General features: G+C 41.5%; 1 protein-coding gene across 3 annotated transcripts in view; it reads right to left on the minus strand.

The window, feature by feature from the left end:
• Nucleotides 1-6: 6 nt before the first annotated feature.
• The window catches only part of mapk8b (mitogen-activated protein kinase 8b), a 41,511-nt gene continuing 22,906 nt past the window's right edge, over nucleotides 7-18,611 (minus strand). The window contains exons 2-12 of one of the 3 annotated variants that reach the window (XM_005721768.1): nucleotides 16,061-16,241; nucleotides 13,559-13,688; nucleotides 12,886-12,944; nucleotides 11,637-11,775; nucleotides 9,719-9,884; nucleotides 7,556-7,627; nucleotides 5,600-5,782; nucleotides 3,428-3,552; nucleotides 2,276-2,339; nucleotides 784-861; nucleotides 7-310 (exon numbers count right to left, since the gene is read on the minus strand). In XM_005721768.1, the coding sequence (XP_005721825.1) occupies nucleotides 120-310; nucleotides 784-861; nucleotides 2,276-2,339; nucleotides 3,428-3,552; nucleotides 5,600-5,782; nucleotides 7,556-7,627; nucleotides 9,719-9,884; nucleotides 11,637-11,775; nucleotides 12,886-12,944; nucleotides 13,559-13,688; nucleotides 16,061-16,182 (1,329 nt within the window). In that variant the 5' untranslated portion in view covers nucleotides 16,183-16,241 and the 3' untranslated portion in view covers nucleotides 7-119. Of the gene's footprint in view, nucleotides 316-783; nucleotides 862-2,275; nucleotides 2,340-3,427; nucleotides 3,553-5,599; nucleotides 5,783-7,555; nucleotides 7,628-8,427; nucleotides 8,500-9,718; nucleotides 9,885-11,636; nucleotides 11,776-12,885; nucleotides 12,945-13,558; nucleotides 13,689-16,060; nucleotides 16,242-18,611 lie in introns of all 3 variants that reach the window. The other 2 variants (XM_005721769.1, XM_013913605.1) reach the window with 2 other exon arrangements.

An 18,611-nucleotide genomic window follows, 5' to 3' on the forward strand; every position in this document is an offset into this window, starting at 1 on the left:
GAAGACGAGCACGGAGGGGAGGCAAACACAGCGGGTGGGTCTAGGGGCCGGTGTCGGGCTGGTGGTCTTGGATGTGACCAGGTGGTGTGGCCCAGCCCAGAACCAGGTGTAGGCGATAGTCATCTGCAGCAGCCCATTGGGCCGGAGGCTGTAGCAGCGGCGGCGGCAGGGCCCGCCGTCTCCAGGCTGCTGTCGGTGTCGGTCAGGGTCGGGTCGGTGGACATTGAGGAGACATCGTTGGCGGAGGTGGAGGAAGAAGTGGAGGGATGGTGCTGGTGGTGCTGCTGGGGGCTGCTGCTCACTGCTGCACCTGTGCTATGAGAAGCAGGGATGGGCCTGTGGTCAGTCACGGAACAGCATTGTGCTTTAGCAGCTGATCTAATAAAGACGGGATGGTGAAGGCTGGTTTTTACATTTGACAAACCAACGAGTGGATTCATTCTGAACCACATGCCGTATAAATGCCTGAATGTATCCGGTTTATCTACACGACTTTGAAGATTCACCGAAATAATAAATAAATTAACACAAATGTGAGCACGGGTCACGTCAGGGCCAACGCTGTTCGCATCTGCTCCCATTAGAGCGATTACGGAAATGAAATCAAAGCGCTGCAAATGTTATCTGAAGGAAAGCATCTTAGTCTCAGATACATTACAATCACTTGCAATATAGTGCAGCAGCCGTGATCATGCGCAGACGTCTTGTGCAGTGCAAACATATTCACCTCTTCCATTACAAACTCATTTTAAAACCTTCTCTCACATAACAAAGTCCACCAACCTATGGACGCCGGCTGTCCCCTGATGACGCCGTTCTTCGTCCTTTCTTCCCAGTCTAGCACTTCTTTATATATCAACTCTGTAACAAACACAATGAAAGCCATTTATTCAGATCACTTTAAAAACTGAAGAAGAAAAAAAGGGTGAAAGACAGTTTTAAGATGAGGTCATGCACAAATGTTTTTCTTCTTTTGGCAAAAAGCTTCAGACTAAAAAATGGTAATAAATGAATGCCCAGTTTACACGGGAACATTTCACTCTAAGGAGACAGAAATGGGACAGTGTGTCTTCAAGCCATCTGTGTGTCACATTTACACTTTCAGGTGTGAACCTCCTGTTGTTATCACTGCTCTGCTAGGACAGGGGAGCTTAAAGATATTCAAAGGAATACTAGCATGGAGAAAACGCCTCTTTTACTATTTAAAAAAAAAAAAAAAAGCTCAAATATTTCCAAAAACCTGAACCTAAAGTGATGAGGTCACCATTTTGCTCAATCTAAACATGTGACTGGACACAAGAAAAACAGCTACTCAGTTTAGTTTTTACGGCATTTAAAATTAATTTGAATCATAAAACATGCATATTAGTTTAAGGAAAAACTGGTTCAACTTGTTTTGCTTGTTTTTCAGTTTGTTTTGTTTCATAAAAACAGATGTGATTGTATTTAAATGTAAGAGTCGTGCTAACTAATGCAGCACTTACACTGTGCCCACCCCATTCATCCTTAAGGCTTAACACCACTAAAATCAAACGTTTGTCATTAAGGACAAATTAGCTAGCGAGAACTGAACCTGTATGCATAAGATGAGCATTTTAACATGGTAGCCTGTGGGTATTTTCTCACCAGTATAAAGCAACTCTAGCATTTAGCACCTCAGCATACGCTTCATTTTCTACCCACAAGGCTTCCAAGCATCATCATCCAGGAATATGTATTTTTGTGAATGAAGCAAACAGGCTTTAAATTTACCATTTTCACATTAAAGGAACAGTTATGTTAATAAAGACCCAGCAGGAAGGTGATGCAGGTTTGCACACCTTAGTACTTGTGACTAAAAACAGATGACGGGGATTGTAAAGTAACCGTGAAGAATGAACTGCACTAATTTTGAAAGCTTTCATTCATTTTGCAGACTTAGACTAAACAAAAACCAAATGTAAATCTGCATTTATACACCAATGAAAATTAGCTTTTCCCTCTTCTCTATCTTTCTCCCAAGCCGGTAAAGCTCTGATGTTCTGGCCGAGGGGACCAACGGGGGAAATATGCTGCTTTGGACACAGAGTTATTTTCAGCAGAAAATGAGGACTACGTGTCTGACACTGGGGCATTTATGGTTTCTGACAGACTGTGCAGAGGAAAACATGCAACTCCCTTCCAGAACAAAGATTAAATGTCCCACAGGCTGTGAAGCACAAAGCTAGACCAACCTTATGCATCACCCTGTAAACAGCTAAGTACTTATGACAGGAGAGGAGAGGATCCTTCCTACCTTTCCATTCCTCCACTGTGTGCTCCCGCTCATCCAGCTGCTTGTCTGTGATCACCGGTGGTGGCTGGAAAGAAAAACAGAATAATGTGTCTTTTTACCAAATGGTCACACATTCATATCACATCCGCACACATTATAGACTCAGGCCATAGCTTAAACCTCTCCCTTTTCTAACATTTAACAGAGCAAAGAGAAGATGCTGATGCTGCCTCTTTAAGAGACACAAACGCCGACGCTAGTAGCCTCTGATTTATGAGTGTTACCAAACCAGAGGTCAAATTTACAGAAGTCATTCACATACAGCAGGTGTATGAGGATGTCTCAGACTCAGTGAATCCCGAGTTGAAAAATACTGGCAACTACAAGCGGTATCCCTCAGCCTCCTTTTTAGACACACCTATGGTATTACTACATCACCTTCTTCAAGTGTTCACAAGGTTTTCATAAAACCTGACCTCTGACCTCATCACTGAGACTCAAACCCATCTGACCCATCAGCCACAAGCAAACAAACAAGCTCATGAGTTAGTGCAGTTGTGTATAAATCTGCACTTTTCAAGGATGCACCGTCAGCTCTGAGGAATCCACAGGAGGCAGGGGAGAGGAGGAAAAAGCAACAATTCGCCTCATTTCCCAATCTGCCAAAACGCAGTCAAAAATCAATCTGCACTGGCTGAGTCACAGCGTTTCCAAGGAGAGGCTTCACATTTGTCACCATCTCAATTTTAGAGACTGAAGCACAAAGACACAGCTTTACAGTTTGTAGTTTAGAGACAGAAAAGAGAGCTTAAAATGGCATTTGAAAGATGTTAAACTTTACCTTTTCACTTGTTTTACAGGAAAATTTTCAATGTTCTACAGAGGAAAGCTACATTGCGGCATTCCTGCTAAACTTCAAAAGACCCTTAAATCGAATTTTCCCATCAGCTATTCAATATGAGGGATATATTCCAGCCTAAAGCAAATTATATTACACTTAGAGCGGCTTTGATGTTGCACATTAAGGATTTTTTAAGAGGTCTGAAATGGGTAGAGCTCAGGTGTGATTGCCATAATCAATGAACATAGATGCTATTAGCAGTGATAACCACTTCCATGTGATTATCACTCAAACAGGAATGCAATGAAAATACACGAAACTCAAGTACTTACTGCCTCCACCTCAGTTGGGTCGTACCACACATTGATATAGGGGTGCTGGAGAGCCTCATCCACTGAGATCCGCTTTGATGCATCTATTACCAGCATCTTTGATAGGAGGTCACGGGCTTGGCTCGCTGAAAGGAAATAATTGAACATAAAAAATATGCAGGAGTGTGCGGCTTGGTTGATGAGATGCATTTCCTGTTGAGATGGGATGTTGGTGCAGGAAACAATGTAGGCAGCAACCGCTTTGAAATGTAAACGAATGAGTATCCATGAGGAAGGGAAAAAATTCATAACATAATTTTCGTGGTACCACTTATAAAGTCCTGTTTTTCCATACAGGAAAAATTCTGCTTATATTCCGCTCCAAATGTATATTTTCAGACCCATTTTCTTTCCTAATACAGCGTCAAATCACAACAGTCCCTTCAATATTCTTTATATTGTGAGGTCCCTTCAATAGTAGTGAGAAAACCCCAACAATCAGACAACCCCCTATGAGCGAGCAGGTGGTGACAGTGGGAAAGAAAAACTCTTTAAAAAGGAAGAAACCTCCAGCAGAACCAGGCTCAGGTAAAGGGAGGCCATCTGCCAAAATTGGTTGGGGGTTCACAGTTGAGATTAATCCCCATTTGTCTTATTCTGTGACCCTAAGTTTGCCTCTATCTGAATCACACTGACCATTCCTTTTTAAGTTAAGGCCTCACTCACATAGAGACTAGTCACACAGAGGTCACTTGTAATCTACTAATCGTGAAGGATTACAGGAGTTTGCTCGTTGTTGCCAACTTGTTTGCAAACATTCACCAACTAGTTGCTAAGCAGCAGTGAAACTGAAGAGTGAGATGCCAACCAGAAACAGAGCACGTTCAGCTTCAGAGTAAAAGCTGTGTCATTGGTTGATTTCAGCAGTAAGACAACTTTAAATTCTCTAAAATTCTCTGCACCACACTTTTTCAAGTTTCACTACTGCTTGTTGATTGGCTAGCAAGTTTGGGCATCAAACCATGGGCGACTGTGCCAATCTACTAGCAATCAAAGCAATCACAAGGTGGTTTTTGGTGCAGCGTAGTCTTTGTGACCATTTTTACCCAGGGAATGCATATTCTACCCTAAACTAACGGAGGTTAATAGGAAGTCATGAACCAATCCTGTATGACTGAGAGAATTAAACTTTCTTGTGACTGGCTACCCCTCCCAAGCAAAAAGTCTGAACGGTACATGGTTAGAGCTTATTTGCTCACTCAGAGGTTTGTACCTGTGATGTGTATTTCAGGGTTTTAACACTGACTCACACAGACCTTAAACTAGAAAAAAAACTGCACAAAGCCTTTAGAACAAATAAAGCCAGCTTTCAAAACACTGCTCCCCGATGCTATCCAAGATGGGAAACTCACCGAGGTTTTTGCCTTTTCAACAGAGAACATGTATCCACTTTTGTCTCCATTTGAGCCTGTCAAGGACATCCGCCCTGATTATCACACATTGTTTCACATTCTGTATGAAACCTGACAGAGTGAGTCATCACAGCTAATTGATGTTGTTAAAGCAGAGAACTTGAGGGGGGAACACACTGTCATCACATGTTCCTACCTCTGTGAAGTAACAAGGACTGAAAAAGAACGACTTATTTTTTTTGCGACATCTTACAACAGCTCTGTGGCACTCACTGTGAGTGTTCCTGTCACCACCTCTGCATTTACAGAGAAAGACACGCTTGAGGTGAATTCCTCTTCACAGAAGAAACAACTTTGGTGCTGCCGGCTTCTAGAATAAGTGGTTAAGCAAAGACTGCCGCCGAGCAGTGATCTTGCTTTGGCTTTGCTGTCAGCAGATATTTGTTAGGTTGCAAACCCAAAGCACATGTGGAGGAGAAGTTCATATCTATACGTCCTTGAATGTGTACCCACTGACTACCCACGGACTCATTTGTTACACTTCCAAATGCAAAAACAACCCCCCCCCAAAAAAAACCTCTAAAAGGTCACAGATGATAAATCCTACATTAAAAAAAAGAACAACACAGCTTTACAACAGTGATTTCAAGCAGTAAAACGGAAACACACTGTGGCATAACTAATGACCGCCTCATTGCTCCTACTAACAACCATCCACCAAAACTGTTTCAACACCCATTACCTTCTTATGCTTGAGTAAGAATTTACAAGACACCCCTACCTTTCAGTTTATTGTGCTCAGAGTCTGCAGGAAACAGGACATCAGGGAAGAGCTTCTCGAAGCTGTAGCCAGCATACCGTGGCCGGTTCTCCACATAGGTCCTCACGGACTGGTTGAGCTTCATCAGGAACTCCTGAGATGGCGTCCCCAGCTGCTCGATCACCTTGTTCCACTGGTCAATATCTTTTGGTTATAGTGTTAAGAAAAGCGTACGGCTGGATTGGAAAACAAGATGCTCCAGTTTGAGAGAAGTTTGAGGAATGTTTGATCTGGTTTGGACATGTTCCCCAAATACTGAGCTGATAAAGAAAGCTCAAACACAACAAAACAAAACAAAACAAAACAAAACAAAAAAAGAACGAAAGCAAATGACTACAACCACAAATAGCTACAACACAGCTTTGAAACTAAAGGATTTTCGTTTGCACATTATTCCTGTAGAAACCTGCTAGGATGGGCTGAGTGGGATACACACAATCTGAAAAAAAACAATACGCACACATATATTTCAAACATCTGCACTCTGCATAGCTAGACGTCAAGTGAAGCAATGTGAGGTTCACCTGTAAGACATCCAGATGTTGGAAATACAAGTCACACACATGTAAGGACAGATAACACATTCAGACTGCTTGTTCACATCTTTGTTCATCCTCAAACATGAATGAACAAACAGAAGGAGAAACCTAGCCTTGAGAAAACAAAAAGCTCTGGTTGTTAAGTTCCTAATGCCAAAGTACATTTGCTATGATTGATTTTTTTTCTTTATCCTTTAGTCTGTTGTTTAGCAGCTTTTGTGAATGTAAATAATTTGCATAAAGACAAATCAAACCTACCGACTGCTAGCATCCTAGTAGTAAGCTAATGAGGAAGCTAGCCTTTAAGCCATGTTTTCAACCAAACACCCTACACTGCTAAAAAGATCCGATAAAAACAAATCAATTGACAATATCATCCTTGACTTAATTTAAAGAGGATGGCATTGACACAAAGCTACAGAGTGGCCTTTTTTTCCACATAAAAGGTGGAGCTGGCTTTTGGATCTTAAACTAAAACCAATTGGGGAGGGCCTAAAACCAGCATTCTCTCTAGTGTCCAACAGGGGGCGATACTGGTGTTTGCAAAAAGCCTTGTTTGAACGTTTGTAGTAAAAGTTTGTATTTACCTCGGTAAATACTTTCCTGATCTTATGGGCTCAGTCACTTATTCTGAATAAAACTTTAAGTCCATTATGTGAATTTTTCTTACTTTAAGTGTCAGAAAGCAGGATTGTTTAGGATATTCTAGCAACTGCGGACTGATAGTCAGTGAATGTGCAGTTTTACAGTCTGATACATAATACACCTAGATGATGAAATTCTAATGTCGTATTGAAGTTTAAGACTAGGAACTAGTCGGTGACATCATGATCAGCCCATTAATAAAAACCCATAACTACTAAACAAAGGAGCTCTTTAACAATATGTTGTTATATAGGAACCTTTTTGAATCAGGGCATAAAATGCCTGTATTCTTTCCCTCCACTGCTTCAGTTTCTCTAGTGGGATCAAATAGGGTTGTAGTGCATGTTTACTTTCTTGTTAGAACCATTTATATTGAACAGGGTCTGATACAGCATAATAGAAGTGCTAACCTTGGTGTAATAAGACTTACTGGGTCACCTAAATAGATTGGAGCCATTATTCTTGTCACCACATAATTAAACTTGTACTTTGCCTGCTGTAAGAAGCCAGCATTTGCCATGAAAGATGGCTACAATTCTTCCAGCTCTGCCACTGCGAGTGATGAATGTCGACCCTGAGCGCAATGTCGTCATCGCTCATTAAACAGCAGGTTTGGCAGGTTTTTTTCCCCCCCTTTTGTGTGCAAAGATATGAACAAGATGTCAGACAGAGGATGGGACAACAGTCGTTTGAGGAGGACGGGGGTTTGGATGGAGGTTCAACTTAAGGATACGATCAGTGCCTGGAAACAACACACTACCCCGGACCATTTCAGCCATGATACAGCCAACAGACCAGACATCAACTGAAAAATGAAATGACAACCACCGAATTAGCATGCAGGACTGAAAACCAAATGGAAAACAAAAATGAAAATAAGAACAAGAGGAGAGGGGAAATTATAATCCATAAACACGATGATGTTCGTGCAAGGTGACACATGACGCAAAATGACCTGCATGCATCTGAGAGCACTCTCACACCTGGATCAGTGTTTAACAGGTGTTTGTCTCCATCATAGCTGCAAAAATGTATGTTTACTTCTCCTTCAGACCATGACTTTTAACATTTATGAGAACTTTGTTTTTTTTGCAAAAATGCAATTTAATGTTCTCTGTATCCTCACTGCAACTTAAGCTGGAAAGTGTTATCTAATGATGCCAAGAAATCATTTTTTTGTGTTAAATTTTAGATTAAGAGTTTTTCTTTCACATTACAACAAAAGCCATACGCTAAGCAGTTCGAGGATACTGGAGGGCATTTTATGCAGTTCACTTCTCAGCTATGGCAGAGCAAACTATCAATTCTATTTCAGGTCTTTCATGTGACAGTCATGGTGCTCGAAGCAACAGTGTTGCTGCTCGAGTGAGTGAGGAGGGAGTCGAGCCAGTGGATCTGCAGGAAGAGCAGGTGGGCGGCTGCAAGTCAAGGTGTCAGGCAAATCCAAGAAACAGAATTTCTATAGCTGCGATGTATTTGATGAGAAAGAAAAATAACAAAAAATAAAAATCAGGAAACAAAAGAAGATCTGAAAAGGTGACTGTTTTGAGGCCATCTTCATTTCACATGAAATGCCAAACACTGCTACAAGCAGCTCAAGGATACAATCCCTTCCTGGAAAAAGGATTTTGTGGCGAACCATTTCTGCCATAATGCAGCCCACAGCCCAAATATCCACTACATATGCGCAGCATCAAAGGAGGGAGAAGAGAATAACCCAAAACAATGAAATAAAATAAGAAAGAAAGATGCAACAAGTCAGCAGGAAAAAAAAGAATCAGGTCAGTGTTTCTGATGAGCATTCGTTTTTATGAGACCCTCTAATTGTTTTTTGAGAGGGGACTTGTACTACCTGCACCTGTGCTCTAGGGCAATATGTACACTTTAAATCAACAGAATTTTAAAAGTAACAAACAAACAGTGCAGCTCTCCAATTACATTTAGTGTTTTTGCTTCCACCTGACTCTCAGCATGTTATTAGCCAATGAATTCAGTCTTTATTTCCTTACTGGGACAGAACATTATAACAAAACTGTTCCACTCGTGGGCTTCTCTAGACATTTTATGTCCAGTATTACGGTAACCCAATGAGCTGTGCTGGCATTCACCTTACAGTGTCTGCAGCTCAGTGCTGATAATGTCAATGTCTCACACAATCACAGCAGAGAATCTCAGACTTCCCACAACAAGGCCATCTTCTTAAAAGGAAATGCTCATCTAACACAAACCACCGGCACCACAGCTGCACCCAATGCGTCTCCCAAGCTTTTACTGCACTGTTATAGATTTTTATCTATATACAGAACTGAGGTTTTAGTGGTGATAGGTTTTAATCACATATCGCAGTACATCTCTTATGCTTTGTTTCATCTCTGCTAGCTTTGGGCTGCACTAATTCACAGCACAGTCCTCTACTAATCTTTCTGCTCAACTATATGATATTGGTGCTCTGGCATCTAATGGATCAATATGACATATTTTACCATACGTCAACTTCTGCGCTTCAGACTGCCTTGCTCAAACTGTGATGTGTTTCAAGCAGGGGTGCACGGTGAAACTGCTGAAGCATGCATTAGTGCCTGTATTCATACTGAGGTTTACTTTTTGGCTTAGCTGAGCTGAGCTCAGGCAACCTGTTAATAAAACATCAAACACATGCTAAAACACTGCTGGGCACCACAGTCCTCAGACAGGAAGTTCCCCACAAAGCACCGATGCCACACATGCCAACTCCCCCCCCTGAGCGTAACCTTTACAGGAAAAGGGAGTGTGTGCCTGTGTGTGGGAAGTGATCCTGAAACATCTCAGGGGGTGAGGGCCATGCAGCAGGCCAGGCAGCAGCTCCTCATTAGCCGGTCGCTGTCAAGAAGCCGCTTCATCCACTTCCTGCACTTACCGTTGGCCTGGTAGCCCATTCCCAGGATGACTTCAGGGGCGCGGTAGTAACGCGTCACCACGTAGGGCGTCATGAGGAGACCAGTGGCGGCCGTCCGGGCCAAACCAAAGTCCAGAATCTTCAGTGTGCAGTCGGACTTTACCACGATGTTGCTGGGTTTCAGGTCCTGTTCAAACACAACACCACCGCAAAAGTTACAACCTGACATAGATTAAACATTTCACAAAAGACAACTAAAAGACTTGACTGAAAATCAAACTCGCTTTGCAAGGAGACCTTTTTTGGTGCGGGGACAAATATTCCTAGAAATGTCTATATATGGGAAACACAGTCGCTGGTGTAATGGGGCTCAAATATCAGGGTTTGTTTTCCCTCAGAAGAGGCGATCATTCTCTCCTCTACTAAATGAAAAGCTGATATCCACCAAAAGGATGATGAATCACTGTAACCACAAAGTCTTTGTTTTGTTTGGTTACACCATTTCATCCTTGTTTATCTGTTCTCTTGAGTTCAGTGTGTTCATTTCCCTGTGTGCTTTTTTTTGGCAATGCTTCCTTACAAGAACTTAAAAAACAGCCCATCTGCTCAAGGGTGTCTCCTCTCTTCTGAAGCTAACCCGACAGAATCAAGAGGAACTATAAGCAATCCTGCGATAAAAACTCATTGCCTATGGCTATAACCCGGCCATATGCCAGGTGATTTATTGCAATAATTTCCCCCTTTCAATCTTATTTGCATGCAGGCTAATCTGATAACATCTTAATGAGCCTCGTCTGGTTTTGAGAAGAAAATAAACAGACTACACCTGAAGGGTACTCACTGCCAAACGCTAATTTCAGGAAATCTTTAATGCGCTACAGCTGAAAATCCTCCTGATAATAATTATCATCACTTGTTAATCATAAGAACATCAGACTGGAGGGCTAAACCACAGTCAGTCATACTGCCACCTCCATAGGTAGCTTCTGAGCAGCTGAAACAGACCGGAGAGCTCTGATCACTGAGACAATGCCCCCAAAAAACGAGAGCACGATCTCTCGCGATCTGTGACTTACGTTGCATCTGTTCACCTGATGAAAGCTTCGCGTGCCAAGCTGTGCCAGTGTGAGCGAGGCTGGTTAGCTCCGCCTGCGGTTCAATTAGTTCTGGCTGGCAGAGCAAGAGGAGCTCTGCTAATCTACTGGAGCACATCTCTCTGAGGGTGATTGACAGGAGGCTGCCAGTCACTCTGTGTAAGTGTGTCCATATGAAAAACCTATTCATACAGCTGTTGATGCCTCAGGATGTGTACTGTCATTCTGTGTGTGATGTTTCAAGGTAACGACAAGTGTGCAGTGTGTGTCTCCACTGCAACCTGTAAATGTGTGATTGTGTTATCTGGTGCTTTCATGTTAGAAACGTCAGTAAATGTAAATGCAATGAAATCCAGTCAACTGCAGCTTTAAAAGAGCGCCTTGACATTTTAGCAGGCAAACTTATCCTGTGGACGGGCTGGAAGGTTCCACTTTTATGTCTGCACACTAAAGAAGCTGCAAGAACCCATAAAGCTTAGCCCACAAGCATGCCATCTATAGTGTATATCATGACAGGAAGTTAAATTACATCACATTTTACTTAAATTACATCACATTTTTAAATTACATCACAAACCAATGCTTACTCCATGTCACTACATGGAGTAAGCATTGGTTTGCACAACTGGTCAGCAAAAACGTACCACCGTCACTGCCTTCCTCCAACCACCCTACTGTGTTTTCACTACTAAACTTCGATATCTTTCAGTAGTCTCATATTTTTCCTTTGATGTGAAACTTTAAATTCATAAAAACACGGACTTAACTCAGTGTAAGCTTCAGCTTGCAACTGCTCCCAGTCACATCTGTAAAGCTGCATATATGGCCCCCTTGGTATGGCTTACCCTGTGTATGATCCCTGCGGCATGCAGATGTTTGATTCCACATAACATCTGGTAGAGCAGGTACGACAGCCTCTCGTGGTCCAGCTCCATCTGAATCACCTGACAGAGGTTGGCATCCATCAGTTCCATTACTAGATACCTGCAAGGAAAGAGGTTCAAATAAGCACACAGGCAGAGACAAACAAACACAGGGGCTTTTTATGTTTGTTTCAGTGGGTGTATTACAATGTATAGATGCAGCATGTGCACGTGCCTGACTCTGTATTACGTTTCCTACATGCCAATAGAATATGAAGCTACATTAAAGTGTGAGATTCTCTCACCCAATCAGCTTTAATTTGCCTGGCATTTTGGAAGTGACAGTACGGTATCTCCTCCAAACAGTGATGATGTTATCACAGTTGTCAGCTGTTACATCATCAGTCACTACATGGAGTAAGAAACCGCTGACAGATTTATTTATTTTTTTGTTACAACAACAACAAAAAACAAAGCAACATCTTTGTGTGAGAACGATCATTTACAAAGCAGAACTTGTGCTTGCACACAGCTTATAAAATACTGAAACTGGCTACAATGCATTACCAATAGTATGGGTACACATATGTATGTACCGGTATACATTCAAGTAAACAAACACCAAAGCAAATGCAGTGTTCATCCTCCAACTCTGCGATGGCCCCGCTACCCTCTGGCTACGATTTGTCCAGTTTCCTTTTTAGCTCCAATCAGGCAAACACAGCAGAGTAGACACAAACACACACACACACACTCTGGGCTTCAAAAGGATGGCATTAATCATGTTCGTTCCCATCATACTCTTGGTAACCATCACTTCCCCCACATCCCAGCATTCCCCTCTGATTTTACAGCTACTTACACGGACATCTTGTCGACTTCGAAACACATCCAGGGCAACTAAAGTGCATGCATACATGGCACATATACAGTATATAGTATAGCTACAGCTCTTGACAGGTGAGTGTCAGGCTGGTGACAGATTGTGGCCAATCAGCCTGAAAACTGGTTCATTCCTGTCACCAGCTGATTCAGTCTGTGCTTTTCTAATATTCACCATGAAATGTGCATACCTGACATCCCACTGACTATAAAGCATCATTTCCCTGAAGTATTTAACGTGAGGCACAACAAGAGATCCAGCTAAGCCCCCAAAAAGATCATCTAAGCCCCCGGCGTTCTGTATCCTGTATTGATTTGAGCAGCTGCGATTTGACTCGCTGATACTCACACATCTTGGAATTCCTCCAGTGTCTTCTGTGGTGTGAATACATTTAACAGCCCGATAATCTGCAACAACAACAACAAAAAAAAAGTGTAATTGCTGGAGTTGTTTTGTATATTTGACAACATCTTCACATCCACGTCCCTGGACACGAAGGCCAACTCTTAATTTGAAAAGTTAAACGAGGAAGCGTCAGCATTAATTATGAATAACAGCAGGATAGTTTCCTCATTCACACCTCCGAGGCAGCAGCACCGAGAAGTTTGTGGTCATTCAAAACACTATTTTTTATCCATGTGTGGCGCTCAGCAGGTTCTGCTTTAAAACCAACATATTGTGCAGTTCTTTTTGCTTCCCTGCTGACTCATACTTTACACAACTCTGAATATAGTGACTCTAAAGATCAATACTTAAATCATTTTAATGGACAGGAATGAGAATAGCATTTAAATGCATCCTGCTAACACTTTTCAAAGCTAATTGTCCCCTTTAATTTCTACTGTACATTCTCTGCTCCTGCTTAAATTATACTTCTATTCAATGCTCAGGTTTATCTACATGAAATGCACCTACACTATACAGTCAAAAGGTAAGGCTATCCTCTAACGTCTAAAGAATTAGACCAAAACATTCAAACCATGCAAAAGAAACAAAAATGCCATTAAATTCTGGCTCTTACATTCTTGTGGTTGACACATTTCATTAGCACCAGTTCCCTGTAGGCCCGTTTTGCATGAGTTTGATTCTGAAAGGGTCGGCTCAACTTCTTGATGGCAACGTTCCTCTCCAAGTTGTGGTCGTACGCCGAACTGGGGTGAAGGAGCACAGGAGAAATTCAGTCAGCAATAATGGATGTCAAAAATTGTTCTTTGTTTTTGTTGTTTTTCCCTGACGGCCAAAGGAATATGAAGATTTTGCCTTTTTCAGCTTTATTTATTAGGGACAGTAGAGACTGACAGGAAAGGAAGAGCAGAGGAAGAGAGAAATAGAGCCACTGAACTAAAGTGAGCCAAGTCTGTTGCTAATATTTTGCCCATAATATACACCTAAGGGGGAGCTATACTGAATGTGGCAGTCTCTAAAAAGTTATCCCTTGTGTTGCACTTAAGTCCAAAAATCTGTAGTTCTGCAAACTGCCATAAAGCCCAATGACCCCTGGGTTAAATGACCAGCTTTACAACAGAAACAAACATGTTTACATCCCATTACCAAAAAATGATTTCCCCGGTCATGAAAGCCATACACGAACTACATTTTGATATAAATCATCAAGGTTTTGATGTTGTGTATGTTTAAAGGCTACAGAAAGCTACAGCTTCACAGCCAGTAACAGAACCACTCGACCTGAAGTCTCGGTTTTAAACCTGACCAAATATACCATATGTGGTTTGAGAGAATTTTAGAAATCCATCTAATAGAACATAACACGCTCCCCGAGGCCTCAGAAAGAGAGAGGGAGACCTATTTTTTACACTATTTAAACAACTAAGCTTGGTTTTTCTTCATTTCTGCAACCAAAATATTAAATCTTTACACCCGTACGGTTTCCTTTTAAATAAAAGAAACAAATTTAGTTGGTAATAACTGATAAACTGAGGATTGGAAATTTCTATGCAGAATGAGTCAGCAAACTTTGTCTATTGAGCAATACATTCGGACAGCCCATAATGTCTCCTCCTACTTTAAACTTAGGTTGGTTACTCTATCTGTTAAAAACAAAACAAAAACAACATCGCTGCCAATGAGCTTAGGTTATAATTGGCTGGATAAAGCACCACGTAGACCCAAATTCTTTTCTTGTCAATGCCGGCCATAAGTGATGTTTCATATGCAGAGATGTACATTAGTAATGCCAAGTATGCTTTACACTGTCAGAGGAACTTTAGTTATAACTGTAGAAAATGCGCGAACATGTTTAGTCCTGCTGTGCTGCTCTGTTTTATGCCGCTAAAATGTCAGCAAATGCTCTTAAATGTCACGTTAAAGAGCTCCACTGTGCAGCTGTCATAGAAATAAAATGAATAGTCAAACAAGTGTACAAACAAACACATTTACAATTGTTTTATGCAGTAATATTTTTATAATCTTCATATGAGCGGATTCTCTTGTAGGTGGAACTCAACTGTGTCATTTTGTGAGGACTAGAGTCAGATGGTGCAGAAATGTGAGTGTGCAGAATGCCTGAAGCAGAACGTGCACGTTAAAAAGGGCTCTGTGTTGTAATTGCTTTGTAGTCCACCCCTCATGTGAGTGGGTCTGTATGCCTGAATTGATGATATTAGGAATATCCCCTCTCCCTGACATAACAGACAAGAAACTGAGCATTTAGAGCAGTGTCAAGACTGAGCTTTTGGTTCTTAGGGATTACTTGTACATACCTGACTTTATTACTTTAAACAAAACTTTGATCACGTGTGTGCGACCTCACGGCGTCATAACATTACAGATGGGACAGAAAATAAAGAAACGTTTAACAGGCCCACTATTAATCCTTTTCCAGCACTAAGCACTGCAGTTGTTGAGATTTTGTAGCCAGCAAGTTCTTACATGACAAGCTAAAGTCTTAGCTGACACTCTTAACTGTGTTGTGCATCAGTTTTCTGGTATTCCTACCTGGTATGAGGAAGAGAGAAGGTTAATGACAGCAAAGACGCTAGATGAGTTCGTCAAGCTCATCTTATGTTACAAGTTGAAATGGATTCATTCTGACAGCTCATGTGATTTTGATGGGCCAATCAATCAACCACTTGATGCATAAGCAAAAAAAAATAAAAAAAATTTCACGGCTCATTGCAAATATGAAGGAATACCAAAAAAAAAAAAAAACCCCTAGAAAATTTAAGAAACCAATTGTGGTGTGGATCAGTTCACTCCAACACCTAACCCTCTCACATCAACAAAACTTCACAGGAAAGATAACACCACACGGTGCTGTCAACAAATAGAATATTATGCATCAATTTTCTGTGTTGTATGCAACTTATGCTGCTCTTTTTACATCTGTTCTTATCAACTTTCGTCAACGGCAGCCGGCAAAGTCCAAGGTGTGCTTTTCAAGCTTTCATCAAATGTTAGACAGGTTTTGGTGGTGAAGTTAAATCTAACTTTTCGCTGAGTAAAGAAGTGACCAATCTGCAAGTGAAGGTTGCCATCTAGGTCAGCAGAAAGTAAATATACTCACCAAACAATTCCCTGTGCGCCGGATCCAATGGGTCTTAGGTTCTGGTAGCGCTTTAAAACTGTAAAAGTTGAATCGCCCACATCTATACTGTAGTACTCCCTTTCACGCTTGTTTCGGTTCATGGTGAAGTCTTGGACAAAATCGATGACTGGGCATCCAAATGGAGCTCGCCTCTCAAGACCTGCAAAGTATTAACAGGAGATCAGACTATAGAGATTTCTAGAACACGTTTCAATCAAGAAACACTATAGCTGCGTGTTACAGCACACCCTCTTTATGTTTAAAGCCCAGTGTAAAATCAGTGAGCCATAAACAGTTGTCCCCAGGCAAAGTATACGAACAGGTCCTACCAGCATCCAAGTTGCCGTTTGTTATCTCTGCCAATAACTATTTTTCCACTGTCCTTTCTTTTTTGGCATATTTACAATTTGTGCATAAAAATGTGAATGACAAAGCAGAAAAGTGTTGAAAATGCATCTCCGTGTGTCTGTAAATGCTACAATTGACAGACTAAGCAGATAAATCATCGAGTAAATGATACACACTGTACTGTGCTGAGACTGGAGGAACAAATCTATCAGATCTGAGCAAAGACCACCCTCACTGACTCATTACATCAAACAAAACAGAAAAGCTACATTTTCAACAGTGTTTTTCTCAAGGCTTTCCTGTTCAGGAAATGCAAGTAAACAAGTTCTAAAAACTGGAGTTACTTCAGTCACCATGTGGGACTAGTTCCAAAAGTCCATACCCACAGATCAACTGCACAGCACATAAACAAATAGATTTGGCTTTAAAGGCACAGCGACAGTCTGCTCTTAAGTTTCTCTGGTGCTCAAAATTACACAGGTTACTAACCAAGCTAGGTAGCAGGAACATATATTAGTTGATCACTCCTCTGTGGTACCCTTTCTTCCAGTTGACAGTCACATAATCCTCTTTTTCAGTAGTACCTACTCGGATCGACTCGGCACGGTTTTCAGTATTTTCCCATAAGGTCATAGTACCTGGTACCAGGTACTTTTTTAGTACCTGCTCGACCGGGATGCCAAGCGATCCGTGCAGGTACTAAAATGTGACGTCGCCACACCGCAGTAGCATCACTGAATGAGTCATGAGAGTGTCTCGTTCACAAAAATTGAAGCCACCCCCCCCCAAAAGAAACAAAACAAAATGGCTGTGTTCCCCGCGTCTCACAAAAAGCCACATGTCCACCTTTGTTGTAGCGTTCATGTTGCAAATTAATTACATCGCTGGATGCCCAGACGTGTTGCTATGATGACAAGCACGCACACTGGGTTGTGAACCAGTCGATCCGAGTCAGAGTAAGTATTAATGGAAAAGGGGCTATACTGTTTTGAAAGAAATAAAAAACAAAAACGAAAGTTCAAAACTAATGAGTGATGTGACAGTGGCTAGGTCCATCTTTTATCTACAGTTTATAGTTTTCTTATAGAAAAGAAAACTGCACCGAATTTAAAACGGATATTTGAAGAATTTCTGTTGAAGCACTCAGGAAAGTGTTTCCATACACTATCCCACAATATAGGCCGTCTGACACAGTTTATTATCTCACAATGGCTACTAGTTAATTCAATCAAACAAGCCAGGAGGAAGCAGTTATCTTATCGGTTACATTTAATCAAATGTTCACAGTGTTAGCATTATGTATGACCCTGTCATAATGAATATTTAGGATCATTATCTGTACCAAACAAAATCAGATTTATTTCTTGAAAATAATTGACTTGTAGTGATCAGGTCTACGGCAGCGCAAAACATAATGGTACAAATCCTGTCTTGCTTTCTTCCGCTTCTTCCCCCCCCATTCAAACCCGGAAGAACTCATTAATCTCAGAAAAATCAAACCAGCCGTGTCTTGAATCCTAAAGGAAGCTTCATCAACTGTAATGACAACTAAGCCTCTGCAATCCAACTTATAGCCCAGAGGACCTGCGCACACATATATAAATTCCAAAGGTCAGGGCGACGGGAGCAGTGATCAAGGCACAGAGGAAGAAGGAAGCCGGGTTTCGTGCAGGGGATGAAGATGACAAATCATTAGTGGAATTTGGAGCATTGTGCTGAGGAGGTTGGCTGTGTAGTGATAGCTGTACGTTCCACGGGTCATTCCCTGAACTGGATTTCTCCAGCTACTGCAGGCAGACCACACCCCACCCTCTTCCTTTTTAGTATCAGTCAGCCCACCAACCTCCTCTACTCTGTTTGATACACAGAAATTAAGAACTTATTATCTAGGATAGCTTTCAAAGAAATATGTCTATTAACAAAATCATATTAAACAAAGCACTCTGTTGGTAAGAGTAGTACAACAACAAATACTGTTTTGGTATGGAAGATATTATTTGGGAAAAAAAACCCTTTATAACAGCAGTGGAGTCATCTTAAATTCTGTGATTACTTACTAAGATTAATCTAGAAAGCAAGTGACCGATACCAGTGCCAGCTTTTAAACCTGGGGGTAGTGTGCCTGTGTTGCTCTATCCTTTCACTGCTGAAGCATTAGTTAGTGGTGGGGTCTCTCTCTTGG

This window comes from Pundamilia nyererei, unplaced genomic scaffold (assembly GCF_000239375.1).
Source record: "Pundamilia nyererei isolate P.nyererei 1_Seehausen unplaced genomic scaffold, PunNye1.0 scaffold00005, whole genome shotgun sequence".
Lineage (NCBI taxonomy): Eukaryota > Metazoa > Chordata > Actinopteri > Cichliformes > Cichlidae > Pundamilia > Pundamilia nyererei.